Raw genomic sequence first — 20,215 nt, 5'->3', positions numbered from 1 at the left:
TTGGGTAATTTGTTTTGAAGTGTAAAAATGATCAATTCAGTTATGGGAATTAAAGGGGTATTAATATTTGACCTTAATTTGTTGTGATAATGAAATGTCTATCATTTTATATTCTTTATTCCTTTCCGATATTATTTGCTTGGATGCCAAGAAAATTAAAGAAAATAAAGACTTCTCTCATTCCTCATAATACTACAGAGATATTAGGATGGGAAACTTAACACAGTTTATAGAAATTAAATAAGAAAATGGAGTTGAATGAAAGGAAATTTTGGAGTGGAACTGTGGAAGGGATTGATGAGATAGATTCCAACTCTTTATAACCCAAACGAAACGGCAATTGAAATGGATTGAATTTATGCGCAATTCGTTGAGTGCTGATTATTCCCACCTCCCACCTTCAATCAAAGTCAAAAAGCATTCAGCCGTTTCGTTGGAAAATTTTTCCCTCTTTCCTCTCTATCTCTCTCATATATTCATTCAATTCTACTTTTTTTTTTTTTCTGAATCCAAACACTTATCCTATCACCATTTATGCTGACACAGTAAAACAATAAAAAATAAAATAATTATCATCCAATTTTATTAATTTATAAGTTTAAAACATATATAATAAAATTCATTGTGTAATTAATAATATGTGTGATTAATTTTTATTTTTATATCGATCGATAATATAATTAATTTAAATTTATTTCTAACGAATGGAAAACAACATTTGAAAAATGTAAGCATCAACCTAAAGCAGAATAGAAAAGGACCCAATTGGTCTCATTTTCAGAAGAGAAAGTGAAAACAGGGGACCAATACAACACCTTTTCATCATGCTCCAACAATCAATGGAGGAGTAATTGGCGCCAAATTTTGTTTCACTAATTTTTATTAATTATTTATATAATTGCGAATGGCTAAATGTTGAATTTCATATTTTTTTATTTAAAATAGTTTAAATTTTTTAATATTATATAAATTTAACTCAGCAAATAATAATTTAAGAGCTAAAATTCTTTATATAGCCCTGAGACTGTAGTTTTTAAATGACAGGAATTAAAATTTTCTAATGATATTTATTTATTAATTAATATACTTTATAAGTTTTTTTTTTAATAATGAAAATGGAAAAAGGGATTATATTTGTAAATGGGAGTAAAATACAACAGTTGTGGGGTTATGGGTTAAGCACTTTGAAAAATACAGATCAAGTAATTGGCATTAAGTGGGTGAGTGACGTTAACCTAACCCATTTTTGACTTGTTTGGAATCTTCTTAGCCTAAATTAATCCCACTTTATTCTAAGAATTCCTTTACTAAAATAGTAAAATCAGTAATTGTCTTGTAATTTAACAGCTAAGATTTAATTTATTTTAAACTGTTATTAACTTCCATAAAAAATTATTAAATATAATTAAAAAAATTAATTAGTCGATCACAGTTTATTTAAAAATAATAATTAAGGTGAATTTATTTATTTAAATGGATAGGAATATAAATACTATGATACTAAAACTTTATATAATGAAAAATGATTTTTTTTTCTTAAATATTTATAAAGTAAATTTGACTTTGGTTAGGGACAAAGAAACTTAGGATATAATTATTTATCTCACCCCAAATTTTGGTAGAGACTAATTGCAAACAGTCAAAACTCTTTTTCAAATTAGACAATTAGATGGTAAGCTTTTTGGGAGCCAAGATTAAACCTTTTATATATATATATATATTATACAAAACGATTAAGCCATAAGTTTATTATTTTTTTAATATGAATTTATATTTTATCATTTTTTTATTGCAACTTTAAAAAAAAAAAATTTGTTTTAGTCGGACGAATTAATGATGGCACATTTTCTTATTGTCCAATCTTAATCAAGGAATAAGTTGCAACCACCATACTTAAGCGTAACCATATGCTTCATATTTAATTGACCACAGATTGATTAATTAATTAGTCTGAATTTTCACGTGTTTTATTTTATGTAATGAGATTTGTATTAATTAATAATAATACATCACTATAAAAAATAAAATAGTCAATGAAATTTATTCATTAAATTATTAAAAAAATTATTAATGTAAATTATTGATTCAGTGGTAATGAGATTATTTATAAAACTACGTATTTTTTTAATAAATAAAAGAAAAGGGATGGTTGATGGGGCATGAGCAGTGCATTGTCCAATCAAAATCATCAAATAAGGATGGACCATGTATGTGTAACTCAATTATTGTCTTCAACAAAAACTAAGATGTCTCATAAGAAGCAAAAAGATTTGTCAAAATCAAGCATCCCAAGGCCATCCATGCAATGAATTTTTATTGAATCATTTTTTTATTATTCTTTAATTATTGGGTTCCTTTTTATTATTATTTAAAGAAAAAAGTTTTGATAATTTTAGAAGGGGACAGCTCTAGGAAGCTTCATGAGTTGTTGTTCCATCTTTATACATATCCTTCAAGTTTTTGCATTATGCACCTCGTGGAGCATTTCTAATATTGTTCATATTTATATTATTTAACTTTTTTTTAAAGTTCATTGAAATAAAGTTTTTGTTACTCGCCTATTTAATTATGCATATGGTGTAATTCTTTTTTCTTTTTTTTTTTTTTTGACATTTTTCTAAAAAATAACTTACAAGAATAATATCAATGGACTGTTGAATCAGTAAAATTAGATAGAGTGTGAATTTTATCGGTAAAGTCAGAATTTAATTCATTTTACAGCTGCAAGTGTTTCACCTGAAAGTTTTTTTTTTTTGTCTCCCAAATAATATATTAATTAAAAAATAAAGGCTTGATACTAGAAAACCCATAAAAACTAAAATACAAAAATTTACGCACACCAAAAAATAATTAAAAAAAGTCCAAAAATATGAAACCCTGCATCCAGGAGCAGGAGATCCAAATTCAGATCCGATTGATCTTTTCATTTTATCCGTTGATGCTACCGGTAGTCAAGCAATGTTCATGCAAATTGTCTTAATTCAACTATCGGCTTTTCAAGAAACCAAATGAAATTCAAAATGAAAATATGATACAATTTACGTTACATTCATTTAAAAAAAAATAAAAACACGTGCAATGTTATCACAAATTAAAATAACTATTAGATAATCTTTTTTCGATTTTAAAAAAAATCTTGTTTTGTAAGTTATCAAGGAGGATGGAGACGATCCGCCATATGAGAAAGAATTTTATCAATTCAATTTTTTATCAATTAAGGAAACAAAGAGAACTATAAACTAAAAACTTTATTTTATAAACCTAAAGAAATACATGCAATTATAAATCTCTTATAAATTTAAATAAATACATGCAATTCTAAATAAAATTATAAGACTTGTGACTCTAAAAAATTTAAAAATTAAAATAAAAAGTTTAAAATATCAACCCATTTAAATAAAAAAAAAATTCATTAAAATAAAAATAACGGAGACGTTTCTATCCAAAAAAGACAAACATGCTATAACTTTAATTTGAATAAAGTCTATGACTAATGAACAACCTATTTAGAAAAAAAATATAGAGGAAATTCTAGTACAACCAATAAGTTAATGTTGAAAGAACTCCAAGGCAACAAAGTAATGGTCTAAAATGTTGAAATATTTGGGTGACCCCTTTGATGTGGTGGGGGCTGAGAAAGGGGGTGGGGATATTCGGGCATTTCTTTTTTGCTTTTTTTTTTTTCTCTTTTTCTTACAATAAGGCGTCACTTTGAAAATGACAATTCAATAGATTTAGGATTGTCCCTATTTTGATTTCCTCCATCTCCCCTGTAATGCCATGCCTTAACCTTAATTGCCGACATTTCTCACGTGTGTTCATCAATGCAATTTCTTCTCAAATACCCAACCCAATTCCTTTGGCAGAAAAAAAAAAAAAAACCAATTCCATTTCAATCTTACCTGTATCATCTCCTGCCTTAAAAATTAAAAAAATATTGTTAATTGAATTAAATAATAAATTTTACATCAATTTGCTATAAGGAGGGACACAATAAAAGGAGAGGTTGGGCCCTAAATTCCAGAAACGTAGAAATGAATTATAATCGAAAAGGCCCATTTTGGTTCAGGCTTTAGCCTTCAAAAACTAATAATGGTTGGTTATTCAGTTATTCTTCAAACCATCAGGGGTATATTCGTCATTTTAATCAACAAAAACAAACCAAGCTCCGTCTAATTCTCTTACCATTTCAACAACCATTGACAAATCAACACGTGTTGCTGTCTTATTAACCACCACTGTCCACTCGCGCCTCACTATAAAACCACCACCATTTGTAACGGTCTAACCCAACAATCGCTTCTCCTCGATAACCCAACTCTCCCGCTCTTTAAAGACAGAACAAGAAAAATATTCAGACTACAAACAAGAATTTCAGAGAAAGAGAGATCTATAGAGGAAAAATGGCGGTCGAGACTGTAGCTCCAGCACCAGCAACTGCACCCACAGAGATGTCCGACGCTGCCCAGGCGCAGCAGAAGAAGAACAGGATTCAAGTGTCCAACACCAAGAAGCCGCTCTTCTTTTATGTCAATCTCGCTAAGGTTTAATCCTTTTTTTTTTTTTCTCAATTGGATGTATAAGTTGAGCCGTCGAGGCTTCTGGGTTTCCTTGTTTCGATGTTCCATTGTGTTATTTTTGTATTCTGCAATGTGGAATTAGATATAACGTTTAATTATACGTTGTGTAATCTAATTGGAGAATTTTGATAATTTGCACATAAAGTGATTGCTATAATGTTTCTCATATATTTATGATTCTTTAGATTGCACGTTTTCTTGGATTTTCTCTTTTATTTTAAAAATATTTTTTGTAATATGTTATCTGTTTTCACAGAGGTATATCCAGCAACATGATGAGGTTGAGCTTTCTGCCTTGGGCATGGGTACGTATGTTGTTTGAACTCATCATCGTCGTCATCATCATCATCTTCTTCTTATTTTTAAATCGTAGATGCTTCAATTGATCAGAACTTTTCAATGTGATATAATATACTAACTAAAATTTGGAAGTAGTTTTTGTCTTTTTAGTTTCTAAGTGTATTCCTCGCAGCAATCACCACTGTTGTTACAATTGCTGAGATATTGAAGAACACTGGATTAGCCACCGAGAAGAGTAAGATTCCCTTCCTTAATTAACCTGCAAAAAAAAAGAGGCTTTGTGTTCGCCATGAAGATTAAGAATGGCTGATTTTCTTCCCCCTGAATGAACAGAAGTTTTGACATCTACAGTAGGCATGAAAGACGAAAACAAAGGAAAGCTGGTTCAGAAGGCCAAGGTATATATAATGTATTCATCATTTATTTTTGCAGGGGTGTTAAATGGTTTATTGATATCTGGTTCTATTTAATTTGTTTATTTCTCCCTTGATTTGTAGATCGAAATAGTGTTGGGGAAATCTGAGAAATTTGATAGTCTGATGGAAGCTGCAAATACAGCCACAGAGGAATCGCCCAAAGACAACGAATGAGGAGAGACACTATGGAGCAGCAAAGCCTGATGTTTACTTCTGTAGTTATGCATCCAAACCAAAACCCTTTGTCTGCCTAATAGTGATAAGTAGGAAGGATATATATATAATATATATATATAAATATAGATAGGTGTTTTTTTTTATCCCTCAAAATGGTTATGGCATAATGGAGCCAATTGTACTTCATATGCACCTCTCTACAACTCTCAGAGTTATTGAACTGTTTCCATATATTTATATATATATCTTTTATGATTACTGCACTCAAGTGCCTAAGTACGGAAATTGTACTTACTTTAAAGCTCTATTCTTAATCCAGATGCTGTTTTGGGTTTCATAAGAAAGGGCAGGCAATCTTTCTTCATCTTGCAGCTCATTATATTCTTGTAAATAGTCGGATTAAAGTAAATGGTATTTCCAACACACAAAAGAAAGTAAATGGTAATGGTAAGGATAAGGGCGCTAACCAATCCAAAAACCTTAAAAGAGTCCAATACCCTCTCAATCTCAGAGGAAGGTTGGTAGAATAATTTTTATATTTGGTAATTTTTTATTGCAGGGTTAAGCTTATCTAATTTACAAACCCAACGCAGCCGAACCATAACAAGCCCGTTAGCTTAAAAATTAGGGCTAGTTTCTCCATTTAACAAGAAACAAGGTTCACATTGCAAATTAAGGAGTTTATGAGCAGGGTTAAGCCCAACTAATTTACAAACCCAGCGCAGCCCAGCCCAGCCCAGCCATAACAAGCCCGTTAGCTTAAAGATTAGGGCTAATTTCTCCATTTAACAAGAAACAAGGACCACATTGCAAATTAAAGAGTTTATGAGCAGGGTTAAGCCCATCTAATTTACAAACCCAGCGCAGCGCAGCCCAGCCCAGCCATAACAAGCCCGTTAGCTTAAAAATTAAGGCTATTTTCTCCATTTAACAAGAAACAAGGACTACATTGCAAATTAAAGAGTTTATGAGGACGACAGAGCAAAACGAACAACCCCAAAATCTATATCGCCCCCACACACACCCCTCACTCTGGAGGCTATAAACCCTGGAAACCTATATTTCCACGATTCTCTTGACACCCACTGACTGCAACCGTTAAATCATTTTCTTTCCATTACATGTATGTGTTTTCTTCTGTTATTCTTTCCATGCAGATGCAGTTGTGTTCGTCTTCTCCGTTCTTATATTCTTTGCAATTGTTATGTTCTTTATTTTTAATTATGAGCTTTTGTTATTTTCTTTGCAATTGTTATGTTGTTCTTTATTTTTAATTATGAGCTTTTGTTTTTTGTTTTTTGTTTTTTTGTTGTTTTTGTTTCCCGTCGCTGTTCATTTTGCTTTCGTACTTCCGTAATTATATGTGCTTTTCACTTGTGGGATTTGTGGTGCCTTATAAGGCATAGATGTTCATGGTGTTCTCAAACCCTTTTTTTTCCTGGATTAGTGTGGCCATTGAAATAAATTTTTTACTTTCATTACAAACAAGATAATATATAAAAATGAAATTAATTGAATTAAATTTGCAAAATTCTTGATTCCAAACAGGGGAGGTGTTTTAATGAGAAATGCGATAGGTAGGGTTCTTCATTCCTGTTTTAGTTTCAAAGTTATGATTCTATTTTTTTTTCTGGCCCAGTGCAAGAATTATGGCAGAAGTTGATCAAAGTATTGTGGAGCATGATGTGGATCAAGCGGCAGTTCCTGGACTGGATATTGTTGTAGATCATGGCGTGGATCATGCTGTGGATCCTGACATAGATCATGCTGTGGATCATGCACTTGATCATGGTGCGAATCATCCTGTTGACCAGGGCTTGGATCAACCTACACATAGCTTGGTTGTAGAGCATAACGTCGATCACCCTTTAGATCAGAATGTGGATCATGCTATAAAACATAGTTTAGACCATGCAGAAGATCACGTGCCTGAGAATTTTCAGGCTCAAGAAAAACAAGGACATGATGATGATACAGTTGCTGGAGGTGGTGAAAAGAAGTGGCCTGGATGGCCTGGAGAGAGTGTGTTCCGGATGTTAGTTCCTGCACAAAAAGTTGGTAGTATAATTGGACGCAAAGGGGAGTTCATTAAAAAAATTGTTGAGGAGACAAGAGCTCGCATTAAGATACTTGATGGTCCTCCAGGGACTACAGAAAGAGCTGTAAGTTATTCTTTTTCCCTTTTATTTTTGCAATTTAGTGTATGTACTGGCTAATGTAGAAATTCATGTTTACTTACTGACCTGGCATTATATTTGATTCATATATCAATGATTTGTATTTGAATTTTCTCCTTCTGTTTGCCTCTGCTTTGTTTGTGACTAACTCTCTTGCAAGGCATTAAAAGATAACCTTTATGTGTTTTGGCAGTTTAATTCAATTTTTAATTCTTGGATAATAGTTTAGATTTTCAAAATTTTTGAGGTAGGCTTGGCAATTTTTAGGCCCTACAAATATTTTGTTATGAGTATGGATTGAGTTAAGTATAAAAGAAAGCTAAGCATTGAAATAAAATAAAGGCCAATAGTCATTAAAAAGCACACCTTTTTGTGTTTTGGCCATTTAATCTTATTTTTTATTCTTGGCATAATAGTCCAGAATTTCAAAACTGTTTGCAATTTTCTCAATTTTGAAATCCAATTTTGGGAAGTTTCTGTTGTGATATTAAAAATAATAACATTTGGTTAATTAGTCAACCTTAATCCAATTCACAAGTTGCAAATATTAAAATTGTGTATTGATGTGATAATATTTAGAGGTGCAGTCTCTCACCCTGGAGAGATCATAAGATCAGAAATGTTGAATATATCCTTAAAAACCCTTATTTGAAAAGATTATGTAATTCAAAGAAGACAAAGAGGAAGCTTCATCAGAAGAAGTCCAGAAATATGACTGGATTCCTTTTATTGCAATAACAAAAATGAATCTGTGCAGGTTCTGTCCGCAAATTTTAAAGGAATCAATCACCATTAGGATTCCATATTTGAAGAAACCAAAGATTCAGATTGCAGGGATCAGCATTGAGCATTGCAAAGTGCTGAAAAGTGATTTGAATTAACAGACACTTTGTACGTACAACCATATCAAGAAGCTCAGCATTTGCTCTGGTAACTTCAGAACCTGGATGGTTGATTTCTTAACACAGATTGTGAACACAATTTGCGGAACCTGTAATAATGAATGCCCAAAGGATGCTGAAATTGCTGTTAACCTAACTGCTACCTAAATCATAAATATGTTAACAATGACTAAAGCATTAAAGCATCTGAAGTGATTAATCAACTTTACACGCTAATATACTGAAGCTCATTGAATGTGTTTTGTGAACTTATTTAGCAGTAATATCCAACTATTACATCTTGTAAAGATGATAAATTTTTTGTTACTAAGGATCATGGATTTGGAAATTAAGTTAAATACCCTTTGCTAGAAGAGAACATAAAATGGAATTGCAAATTCTCAGGTAGTTAACAAGTTACTGATCCTATGGATCATGGATTTGGAAATTAAATTAAATAGCCTTTGCCACACGGGAACAAGAAAATGGAATGGCAAATAGTGACCTTGCTCAGTCGAAAATTTCATTGGTACTTCTGTGTTACTGTCATCCATATTTGTTTAATCAAGTGCCTATTTCATGTTGACTTTATTTTTTCCTCAAACTTTAGTTGTGAGTATGTGTTGAACATGTTATGCTTTCTCAATTCTTGTTGCTGACATTTGTTTTTATGTAGGTAATGGTATCTGGCAAGGAGGAACCTGATTCTTCTCTCCCTCCTGCCATGGATGGCCTTCTGAGGGTCCATAAACGGATTGTTGATGGTTTGGAGGGTGATTCTTCTCATGTCCCCTCTGGCACAGGGACCAAGGTTTCAACAAGGTTGCTTGTACCAGCCTCACAAGCAGGAAGTTTAATTGGAAAACAAGGAGGAACTGTTAAATCTATTCAGGAAGCATCTGGTTGTGTCGTTAGAGTTCTTGGAGCAGGTTTTTCCAATAAAACTTTCTTTCTCATGATTTTCATCTAAGCTTCTTCCTAAGTTGTAAGTGCTATGATACTAAATATGACTGTCATATCCATCTTTGTATTGGTGCAAGTTTCCATTGTCATCATCTATCATTCTAATCCTTACTTGCCCTGCCTTTAATATGTTACGGTGTGACCCCAACAATGCTAAGATTGCTGGTCCTTCCTCCACTCTATTTCTGATCATTGCTTTCTTTGTTATTTAATTCACCACCAAGTTTGCAACTGCTGCCTCTACACCCCACATGCCCCCCTGCCCCCTGCCCACCTTTTAAGTGCAAGTTGCTGAATTTTATATCTATAAACTTTACACTGTTTGTTGGGACATTGGTGCAGAAGACCTTCCTGTCTTTTCTCTCCAAGATGATAGAGTTGTTGAAGTATTGGGGGATCCAGCTAGTGTGCACAAAGCAGTGGAGTTAATTACTTCTCATCTAAGGAAGTTTTTAGTTGATCGTAGTATGATTCCATTATTTGAAATGCATGTAAGCAGCTCATTGTAAGTTCTGTATTTTTATACCTTTTTAGTATGTCCAACCAGATGCTAATTTGTATTCTGGCAGATGCAAATGTCAAATCATCAGATGGAGCGCATGCCGCCACATCAATCATGGGGTCCACCTCAAAATCTTCCTCTAAATGCTGGTGGAGGTCCTGGTTTTGGACCTAATCCTCAATATATGCCACCTCCACGGCAAATTGAGAATTACTATCCTCCAGCTGACTTGCCACCTCCAATGGAAAAACAGCCTCATCATGGTATATCTACTTATGGAAGAGAAGCTCCTGCCGGTATCCATGCATCATCAAATCCCCAAGCAGCACCATCAGTGATTACACAGGTTGTACATTATTAAGCTTCTATATATTGTATTGCTGATGAAGCAAATTTTTTGACATTGGCAAGGGTTTGAACAGGGTTATGTGCAGCTGCCTAATGCTGTATGACAAATATCATATAGCAACTGTTTGGGTTGATATTTTTGTGTCTGCTTGTATTTGCATGCTCATTTATCTTTTCAATCTTGTCATTTTCAAAGGCAAGTTTGTTTCAGTTAACCAATTGGAAAACCTAAACAGAGTTTATTCTGCAAACTTTACAGGGTGAAGAGCTCTAGATGATAACTTCATTTAAATATGAAAAATTTCTTATTTTCTCTATTCAACATGTACTTTTTTTAACTTTCAGGACCCCTAAATGGTAGGTTTCATGGATTTTTCAGATTACACAGCAAATGCAAATTCCATTATCTTACGCTGATGCTGTTATTGGGACGGCTGGTGCAAGTATTAGCTACACTCGACGTGCTAGCGGAGCAACTGTTACTATACAAGAAAGTAGAGGTTTTCCTGGGGAAATGACAGTTGAAATCAGTGGAACTGCTTCCCAAGTGCAAACAGCTCAGCAGCTGATACAGGCAAGATAGCTTGTCATATCTTTTCATTTATTGACTGCTTTGACTCTCTTTACTAGATATCCCTGTGGCATAGCTTGTTTCTCATAAACATAGGCTGGATGGCTGGGTGATTTGATGGTAATCTTAGCAAATATATGAAGTCCATACAAGTTGTATATATATACTTACAATGAAGGAAGAAAGGGACTATTTAGAGCACAAATGAAGATATATCAAATGGTTTTGATTAAGAGAGTTCATTACTTGACTAGGAAGTTGTATTGAACACAAAAAGTGAACCCCTGGACTACTCACATTGGGTAAAGAGGTTAGACGTAGCCTCGGCCTTGAATTTGTGATCTCCATGTCACCATTGAGCAATCTTCAGTGCACAAACGTTTGGCTCTGTGAATGCGTAGTTTAGCATTATTTGTTATTTTAATAAGGTTGTCACCATCTCTATATGTAAATAAAATACAGGGCCACTGTTTGGATTCCAATTTTTTTTCCCTCAATATTCTCATGTACGTGTACTTAGTTGTATTATATGTGCATTTGCTCTGATAATACTGTCTTGCAGAATTTCATGGCGGAAGCTGCGGGATCAGCCCAAACGCATGGGCCCACAGACCAAGGATATAATCCTTATGCAGCTCATGGTTCTGTTTATGCATCCCCCCCATCCAATCCAGGACATGCTGGCTATACCGGAGGCTATGGCTCAGTCTATGGCACAAACTACGGGTACTAAGCATAATGTCTCTGATTTAGTTTGGTCATTCATTGAGGCTGTAATGGTTTCTAATTTGGTTTGTAAAATCATCAAATAATTTTTACCAAGACAACTTTAATGTTGTATTTTGATTTCGTGTAGATTGTCGGTTAGATTAGAACTAGTCACATATGTTAGATCTGTTTGTGCATGAGGATAACCGTGGAGTTGCAAATGCAGTATGTTGAATTTGCTTCCGACTTTGTGGTTCTATATAAATAGTATCATATGTGTTTTGCTTAGAGATTACATGCCTGCTCAGACTCTCCTACATGATTCATATATTGCTTGAAGCACCCTGGACGGATGATTCTGATTCTAACAATGACCGCTCTCAACAAAGTGTAAAAGAAATTCTTTAGCGCTACATGAACCTTTCTGGAAATGGATTGTCCAGACAACTCTTCATGCTGCGGTTGAAACTACAAAGGTGTCGGTATCTAGTTCAAATCGAAATAACAGACTCAACTGATCCGGCGAATCAATTTAAAATTTTAATTTTATGTTCTTATTGGTTTCATTTGGGTTTTAGTTTTTAAAATATTTGGTTATTTTGATTCGGTTTTAATAACTAATTCGTTTGCAATATTATAATTAAAACTGAATTGATACGAATGCTCATCCAGCAACTTTGCTGGACGAGAGAAGATCTTTCCATTGCAGATAAATGATGGAAGAGGTAGACAAGAACAACTGGACAATCGGGAGTGAGGATTTTCTTGCTGTTTTAATTCAAGGCTGTCGCTTAAAACTTTTTCGGATATAGAATTAGAATGAATCTGTCAAATCTCCTGGACTGGGTCCAGGGGGGGGGGTGTGATAAAATTAATCTTCTACTCAAGTGGGCTTGGGCCTCTCCAATGTTGACCGGATCGTTGTCAGCCATATTTTACGGTCAGTCCTGGTTTTCTTTGTTTTCCAAAACATGTGGGAAACTAGCAATTTTAAAACAATGCCTAGAAAAAAGAATTATTTAATGTATTTTGCTTTAAAAAAAAAAAAACAGAAAAGAGGCCGACTTGAAGCTCTTGACAAACATTTTTGTCGTCCATTAACCCACTGATGACTTTGTTTGATTGAGGAGTAGAGGAGAAAAAGTTTGAGAAATTACTTTTCAACTTCTTGTATTTAGCCTAAATTTAATAGAGAGAAATAAAAATTAATATTTTTTGTTTTATAATTTTTTCATATTTTTTAATTATTTTAAAATTATTATTTATTTATTTTATTTTATAGTAACATATAAATTGATTATTATAAGTGCCATAGAGTTGTTCACCTAAATACATCATGAGCTATTACCATATAATCAAGGATCTAATATGTGGTTAATAGGGGTGAGTAGTATTCGGTTCAAATCGAAAAAACTGATCAAACTGAACTAATTTAGAAATTTGATTCGGTTTAGTTTTTAATTTTAAAAAGGGAAAAATTACTTTTTAGTCCTTGATATTTAACGTAATTAACACTTTTGTCCCTCTATTTTGACAACCCAACACTTAAGTCCCTCACTTTCTTTTCCATCTGAATTCGTAGTCCTTCCGTCTAAAATAACCGTTTGGGACACATGAATTGACAAAATTGACCCTCACCAAAAGTCTTTATACTTCAAAATTATGAAACCCTATCGCTCTTTCTTCTCCCTCTTTCTTCTCTCTCTCTCTCATGCTCTCTCTGTCTTTGTCTAAACTTCTCTATCTCTCTCAGCTTTGTCCCTTTCTCTCGCGCTCTCTTTATCTCTCTTTCTATCGAAACTAAACCCCTCTATCTCTATCAAAACTTATCCCTCTCTCTTGCGCTCTGTTTGTCTCTGTTGAAGTCTTATCCCTCTCTCACGCACTCTCTGTCTCTTTCTCTATAAAAAATTCTCTCTATGGTCCCATTGTCCCTTATTTCCTTAATCTTCTCAAGAAACACTGAACCCACCATATTTTGAAGGTAGAATTAGTGTTCATATAAGCAGAATAAAACGAAATCATGGTGCACTTCAAAAATACGAAAATCCCTTTTGTTTTATGGTGAAGACAAATTCGTTGCTTTATTGTTTAAATTTTTTGAGTTATAATTAATAATTTATTTATTTATTTATTTTTTTAGGGTTTACTATTAAAATAAGGGGTTTAATGATTTGGGAATTAATTTTGTAATTTCTTTTTTATTTTTGTATATAGCAATGGATAAATCTAAGAGGTGTGCAAGTTGTGAGTTTTTTGTTGGATATATTAGATATGCAACATGTTTTTTTTTTTTTTTGACAGATTTGGTGAGTTTTAACTTAGTCCAAATTGGATGAAATTGTGATTTTTTTGGACATAATTAGCATGCAGCTTTTGATGTTTGTTTTTTTTTTTTACAGATTTCATTTGCAGATTTTTATTTTTATTTTTTTTACATATTTCATTTGCAGGTTTTAAACATGTATTGGCCTTCTTGAAATCTTTTGATGTGCAGCTATTTTGGATATATACTGGTCATTTCAAATATGCAAATATTGTAAAGCTATTTTGGACAACTTTGGAGAATTTAGATAGATTTTTTGTATATATTTTGTGATGTAATGGAAAAAATTTTATTTGTAATGTAATGAACTTGATCAGTGGAATGATAAGGCTGCTGTTGTCATTCAAATGATCTAAGTTTTTATATGAATAAATATTCAGTTTTTTCACATTCTGTGTATACATTTATATTTATTGTTGGCTATTTTTTATAACATTTTTATATGTAAATAAGGATAAAGTATTTTGTAACAAAATAATATATCTGTGAAGGATACTGTCATATAATTAACTAAAAGTTTACAACACTATAGTCCCCATACATTTAAATATTCAAACACTATAATTCTCATATTTTTAAATTTGCAGACACTTTAGTCCTCATATGTTTAATTTTTTAAACACTTATGTCATTATAAAATTAAATATTCAAACACTTTAATCCATCGTACCACTATAAATTCAAAATATATATTCTCAGTAAAAAAAATAGTTTCTATTATCTAAATTCTTTCTTCTTCATTGGTCTTTTTCAAATCATTTTTCATCTTTACAATATTTTCAATTACATTCTCGAGCATGCGAGGGAGAAGAAAGATATGAGAGAGTAGAAAGATAGAGAAGATGTGAGAGAGAAGAAAGATGGAAATGAGAAAAAAATAAAAAAGAATCAACAATGGCCAAAAGAAAATAGAGAAGATACGATGGAGAATAAAGATACGAGAGAGTAGAAAGATATGAGTGAGAATAAAGATGGAAAAGAGAAAAAAAAAGAGAATCAACCATGGCCAAAAAGAAATAAAAAAGATATGAGGGAGAAGAATGATGGAGGGATTGCTAGAATGAAAGGGGTTTTAACAAGTTCATTAATGACATTTTTGGTAAAAAATCTTATCTCTCATCTTAGACTCTTTGCCCAAACGGCTATTTTGGACGGAAGGATTACGAATTCGGACGGAAGAGAAAGCGAGAGACTTAAGTGTTGGGTCGTCAAAATAGAGGGACAGAAGTGTTAATTACGTTAAATCTCAGGGACTAAAAAGTAATTTTCCCTTTTAAAAATTTTAGTTATTTTTATTTGATTCGATTTTAGTAAAAAAAATCGATAAAATGAAACTAAACCTATTAGTGATAATAATATATTATTTTTTTATAATATATACAGAGAGATTAAACTATAATCAGGATTAAAATATTTCAATTAAATTTTAGGATAGTAAAAATAAGGTGTAAAAAATAAAAATTTTATTAAAATTTTAACCGATCAAATCGAACTGAATCATATTAATTTGATTAGGTTATCGATTTGATTTAATTTTCATAAATACTAAAATTTTAGTTTTCAGTTTATTTAGTTCAATTCGATTTTTGAACCGAACCGACCGAATGTTCATCCCTAATGATTAACACGGTCCCATCTGAGGAAAAAAAGACCCGGACACCTTAACACTTGAATTCATCATCAAGACTTGCCCTCTCCTGAATAGATCGAGTCTCAATATAAAGTTACTATTAGCAAATACAATCCGGTGGGCTTTTATTACGCTTGTAATCGCGGGATCCTTGACTAGTTAATTCGACGGTATCCCTTATCAAGCAGCCGACCATATAATTGCTAGAATACCAGAAAATGTTATATTTATCCTCATTTTCTTCCAGTATAAAAGGAGAGAGATCATAGAGGCAAAGATACACAATTCCTATACTACTCAAGTTCTAAACAATTCATTACCTTTGTCATCTTCTCCAGTTTATTGACTTAACCGTCGGAGTGGCTGTCGTGGACACTCACCATCTCACATTCTCTTTCTTGAAGGTTTAGCCAATCACAAAATAACTCTGTTTTTCGGTCGCATCATTTGGTTCTATTGCTGAAAAAGTCCATTAAATTTTTTCTGTTCGTTTGGGTTACTACCAATTTCCTACTCCTTTCCTCTTAGAAAAGAATCTCTCCATTTTCTCTCTCTTGAAATGGTCGGGATCATACATGTCATTGTAGGAGGATCTGATAAGGGCAAAAGGAAAAACAAGTGCGTAGCAGAAGATGTCTTATCAGTAGAACAGGAACCATAGGCCAAGTAGGAGGTAGGGTTCACTTCTGCATATAAAACAATTGGATTCTTTTAAAACAACCCGACGACCGAAGATAAGACCGTGGCAGTACTGGGCACCATCAACCTCCCTCTAGCGCTGGGTGACGAAAAATATAAGCAAGAGTTATATTCAGAATTTACAGTGGTAGATATCCTATTTATGTACAAAGTGACACTTGTCCGCCCAATTTTAAATTGTCATGGTATTATTATTAACATGGACAATATATATCTTAAGCTACTAGCTCATGGGGGAATAGCCGTGGTCCGAGGCAATCTGAGGTTAGCCAAAGAATGTTACAGACACTTCTCAAAAAGTCTCATAAAAGCAACAATGCCCATCGGATTGCTAGAGAAGTCAGAATCTCATATAAAGCCAAAGCCAGTAGACCCGTTAGAGAAGGTCTAGCTAGATAAGGAATAAAAGGTATAGTTCAGTACTGCATTAACAGGTAAAATAAAGATTTGTTTAATAGAGTTGCTAAAGTATCGAGTAACCACTTCCGTTTGGTCTCCAAAAGATGTCACAGGGGAAGACTCAACTCTCATAACTCATAAGCTATCAAAGCTCTCAAATCGGTCCAACAAAAGAAAAGAAGGCTCGCACCGGAGAGGCAATAAGTAATCAAAGAAGAGGTTGAAAAGCTATTGAATGCAGAGTTAATAAAGAAAGTCCAATATCTCACATAACTCACTAATGTGGTCCTAGTGAAGAAGGCTAACGAGAAATTGAGGATGTGCGTGGATTTTACTGACCTGAATAAAGCATGTCCGAAATATCAATGCCCATTGCTGTCTATCGATAGGTTAGTAGACTCAACCTTGGGTCACGTAGTGGTTTCCTTTCTTGATGCTATTTCAAGTTACGATCAAATTATGATGGATACCAAAGTTTTCTGCTACAAATTGATGCCATTTGGATTAAAAAAATGCGGAGGTAACTTATCAAAGGCTGGTGTCAGACATTTTTAAAGATTTGATGGGGTCAATAAGTGTACGTGAATGATATGGTGGTAAAGAGACGATCTTTAGTAGACCATCTAAAAGATATTTGAAAAGTCTTTGACGTAGTAGATAAGGTGGGTATGAAGTTAAACCCTAAAAAGTGCACCTTCAGGGTAAAAGCTGGGAAGTTTATGGGGTATATAAACTCAGAAAGAGGCATAGAAGTGAATCCTAAGAAGATCAATGCCATCCAAAATATGGAACCACCCAAAGCAATTAACGAGATGTTGAGGTTGAATGGGCGAGTCACTGCCCTGGGTCGGTTCATATCGTGCTTGACCAGAAGATGTCTTCCGTTCTTCAAAACCTTAAAAGGAAAATGTAAGTTTGTGTGTGAGGAAGAATGCGCAGAGGCAATTGAAAGCCTAAAAACCTTTTTATCATCTCCTCCATTGCTAAGCTCGTCTCACGAAGGCAAAGTTTTGCTTCTATACTTGTCTGTGACATAGGAAACAATTTGCTCAGTACTCATTCGTGAGAACAATGGAGAACAAAGCTTAGTATATTATGTCAGTCAAGTCTTGAAGGGGGTAGAGATGAACTATACTCTTCTAGAAAAGTTAGCATTTGTGATCCTGATGTCAGCCACAAAGCTACGTGATCAAGCATAATTTAGCCACATTTTTATCATAATTATTATTGTTTATTTACACATTTTTTAGTTTAATTTATGGTTTTTATCTTATTTTTACAGAAAAGGAAGAAATTGAAAAATTGGAGAAAAAGTGCAGAAAATTGACAGAAAAGTGATTGGGTCAGTGATTTGCCCAAAACACTCAAATCACCGGGCAAATCACTTTGACAGCAGAAACCTGGAGGCAACAGGCAGAAGTGATATGGGCAAGTGATTTGCCCAAGACACTCGAAGACACTGGCCAAATCACTCGCAGAAGACAAAGAGCAAAAAACTGGACTGACTCACAGAAAAGTGATTGGGTCAGTGATTTGCCCAAAGCACTCAAATCATCGGGCAAATCACTTTGACAGCAGAAACTGACAGAAGAGCGGGAAATTGGGCAGAAAACAGAAATCCGAATTTTCAGAAGTCCAATTCCAACCCAATCACTACCAACATAAAACCAAGAGCCACGAAAGAGCTTCTCATCCAAGAAATTCCAATTGCAATTAAATTCAACATTAAAAGAGGAGTCAAACACCAAATCAAAAGGGGATTTTGAAACCCTAGATGGATGGAATTCTTCAGCTATAAAAGGAGAGCCTCCAAACCAGCAGAGCATCTTCTGATCATCTCTCAGCTTCATAAACTCTCCAGAAACGCAGCAATCTCTTCTTTCTTTTTTTTTCTTTTGTGATTTTGTCCACCATGAGTGGCTAAACACTTTCCTTTCTAGTTGAAGTTGGAAAATTCAGATTTGTGATGAATTGGGAGATTTAAATCTTCATTGTTAAACTTCTATTTATTTTCAATATTTATGCAATTTAATCTTTCTATAATTGTTGTTTTGCTTTTAGAATCAATTTAGGCCTATTGCTTTTAATTGCTTGAGTAACAATTGTTTGAATAATTTAAGTCTGTAATTGCTTATATTATTTGAACACAAATTTAATCAAGTTGCATGATCTAAACTTGACCACGCAGTTGGCAAGGTTAGAATTAGGTTTCTCTAAGTCTTAATGCAGTTAACAGTTGTTCGATGCCAAAGGCCCCAAGGACGTTCCTTGGCAACTTGTTAACTAGTGTTTGATTAGCGAACGTTTCCTAATCAAACTAGAACTAAGGAGGAATTTGGATTGTGAGAAGCGTCTTCCACATCCTAAACTAATTTATTGAGATAAATAGGAGTATTAAAGAATCAATGATCAATTCTAAACAATCTGAAATAGATCCATACTTCAACTAGAAGCTTTTCTCTTCTTGATTTACTCATCTTTAAATTATTGCTTTCTTTTGTTATTTAGTGTTAATCCATTAACTCAAAACCCCCCTCTTTTAATTACTTGTTATTTACTTGACCTAGTCATTATTAGGAAAATCATTGGTGTCAATTCCCTGTGGTTCGACCCTATTGCCACTATCTACAAGTTTATTGTTGATTGTTTAATAGGTTTATTTTTGACGGTTTCGACAACCGCTTATCACTACGTCCATACTTCGAGTCACATACAATAGAAGTCTGTTGTCCCTTGAAGCAACCCAAGAGAGGGGGTGAATTGGGTTTATAAAAAATTTAAGGCAAAAGAATAAATTAGAAGGCAATAAGGAAGAAGATAATCAACACAAGAATTTATAGAGGTTCAGCTATCTCAAGCCTACGTCCTCTCCTCAAGGTCCACCTTGAGAGTTCAACTCCACTATCAAATCTTCTTTGGGTGAAGATTAAAACCCTTACAATCTTAGAGCAAGCCTTTGCTCTTTACAAATCTCTTTTTCACTCAAGAGCAATTCTTTGCTCAATGCCACACTCACAACAACAGAATCTCTCAACAACCTTTACTCACTCTGAAAAGCCAACCAATTACAACTCAAAACAAACTTTCAAGAAATCAATGCTTTGACTCAAGGTTTTGAGAGAGAGAGAATGAAAAATGCTATAATCTCAATAAATATTTGCTTAGATGGTTGTTGTAACCTCTTCACATTAAAAGCACGTTATATTTATAGTTCTATCATAAATATGGCCGTTGGGGGTGCATTAAATGCAAATAGAGCCGTTTATGTTCAGAAATAACCGTTATATCTTTCTTAGAAAAATTCAGGTTCGGCGGCCTAAGCTAAAGTTTGGCGGCCGAACCAATTGAGGTGAAGAACATCACTCTTTAAAAAAGGACTTTCGGCGGCCTAAAGTCATAGTTCGGCGGCCGAACTTGTGAGACTTTCGTCTCTGTCCCTCTCTTTCGGAAGCCGAACATTAGGCTTCGGAGGCAGACTTAAAAGCATACTTTCGGCGGCCGAAGGTAATGTTCGGCGGCTGAACATAGGTGACTTTTG

At 33.6% G+C, this 20,215-nt stretch overlaps 2 protein-coding genes across 2 annotated transcripts; both read left to right on the top strand.

Annotated features, from left to right (window-relative positions):
* Positions 1 to 4,283: 4,283 nt before the first annotated feature.
* Positions 4,284 to 5,749, top strand: LOC110623476 (uncharacterized protein At2g34160). The gene is made up of 5 exons (XM_021768438.2): positions 4,284 to 4,544; positions 4,837 to 4,885; positions 5,053 to 5,115; positions 5,214 to 5,278; positions 5,378 to 5,749. The coding sequence occupies exons 1-5, from the start codon at positions 4,404 to 4,406 to the stop codon at positions 5,468 to 5,470; spliced, it is 411 nt and encodes a 136-aa protein (XP_021624130.1). The 5' UTR covers positions 4,284 to 4,403; the 3' UTR covers positions 5,471 to 5,749.
* Positions 5,750 to 6,450: 701 nt separating this feature from the next.
* On the top strand, positions 6,451 to 11,913 carry LOC110623371 (flowering locus K homology domain). The gene is made up of 7 exons (XM_021768285.2): positions 6,451 to 6,596; positions 7,113 to 7,635; positions 9,208 to 9,460; positions 9,837 to 9,985; positions 10,064 to 10,342; positions 10,724 to 10,918; positions 11,478 to 11,913. Exons 2-7 carry the CDS (start codon positions 7,123 to 7,125, stop codon positions 11,646 to 11,648), a joined length of 1,560 nt encoding a protein of 519 aa, XP_021623977.1. The 5' UTR covers positions 6,451 to 6,596; positions 7,113 to 7,122; the 3' UTR covers positions 11,649 to 11,913.
* Positions 11,914 to 20,215: the final 8,302 nt, after the last annotated feature.

The sequence above is a fragment of the Manihot esculenta genome, chromosome 9 (genome assembly GCF_001659605.2).
Source record: "Manihot esculenta cultivar AM560-2 chromosome 9, M.esculenta_v8, whole genome shotgun sequence".
Lineage (NCBI taxonomy): Eukaryota > Viridiplantae > Streptophyta > Magnoliopsida > Malpighiales > Euphorbiaceae > Manihot > Manihot esculenta.
The sequence above is the reverse complement of the archived record's forward strand: the minus strand, read 5'-3'. Positions and strand labels throughout refer to the sequence as shown.

Coding starts and splice junctions, on each gene's coding strand:
- LOC110623476 (XM_021768438.2), top strand. CDS start 4,404: ATGGCGGTCGAGACTGTAGCTCCAGCACCAGCAACTGCACCCACAGAG. Junction 4,545..4,836: donor TTTATGTCAATCTCGCTAAG/GTTTAATCCTTT, acceptor CTGTTTTCACAG/AGGTATATCCAGCAACATGA. Junction 4,886..5,052: donor GCTTTCTGCCTTGGGCATGG/GTACGTATGTTG, acceptor TATTCCTCGCAG/CAATCACCACTGTTGTTACA.
- LOC110623371 (XM_021768285.2), top strand. CDS start 7,123: ATGGCAGAAGTTGATCAAAGTATTGTGGAGCATGATGTGGATCAAGCG. Junction 9,461..9,836: donor CGTTAGAGTTCTTGGAGCAG/GTTTTTCCAATA, acceptor ACATTGGTGCAG/AAGACCTTCCTGTCTTTTCT. Junction 9,986..10,063: donor TTCCATTATTTGAAATGCAT/GTAAGCAGCTCA, acceptor GTATTCTGGCAG/ATGCAAATGTCAAATCATCA.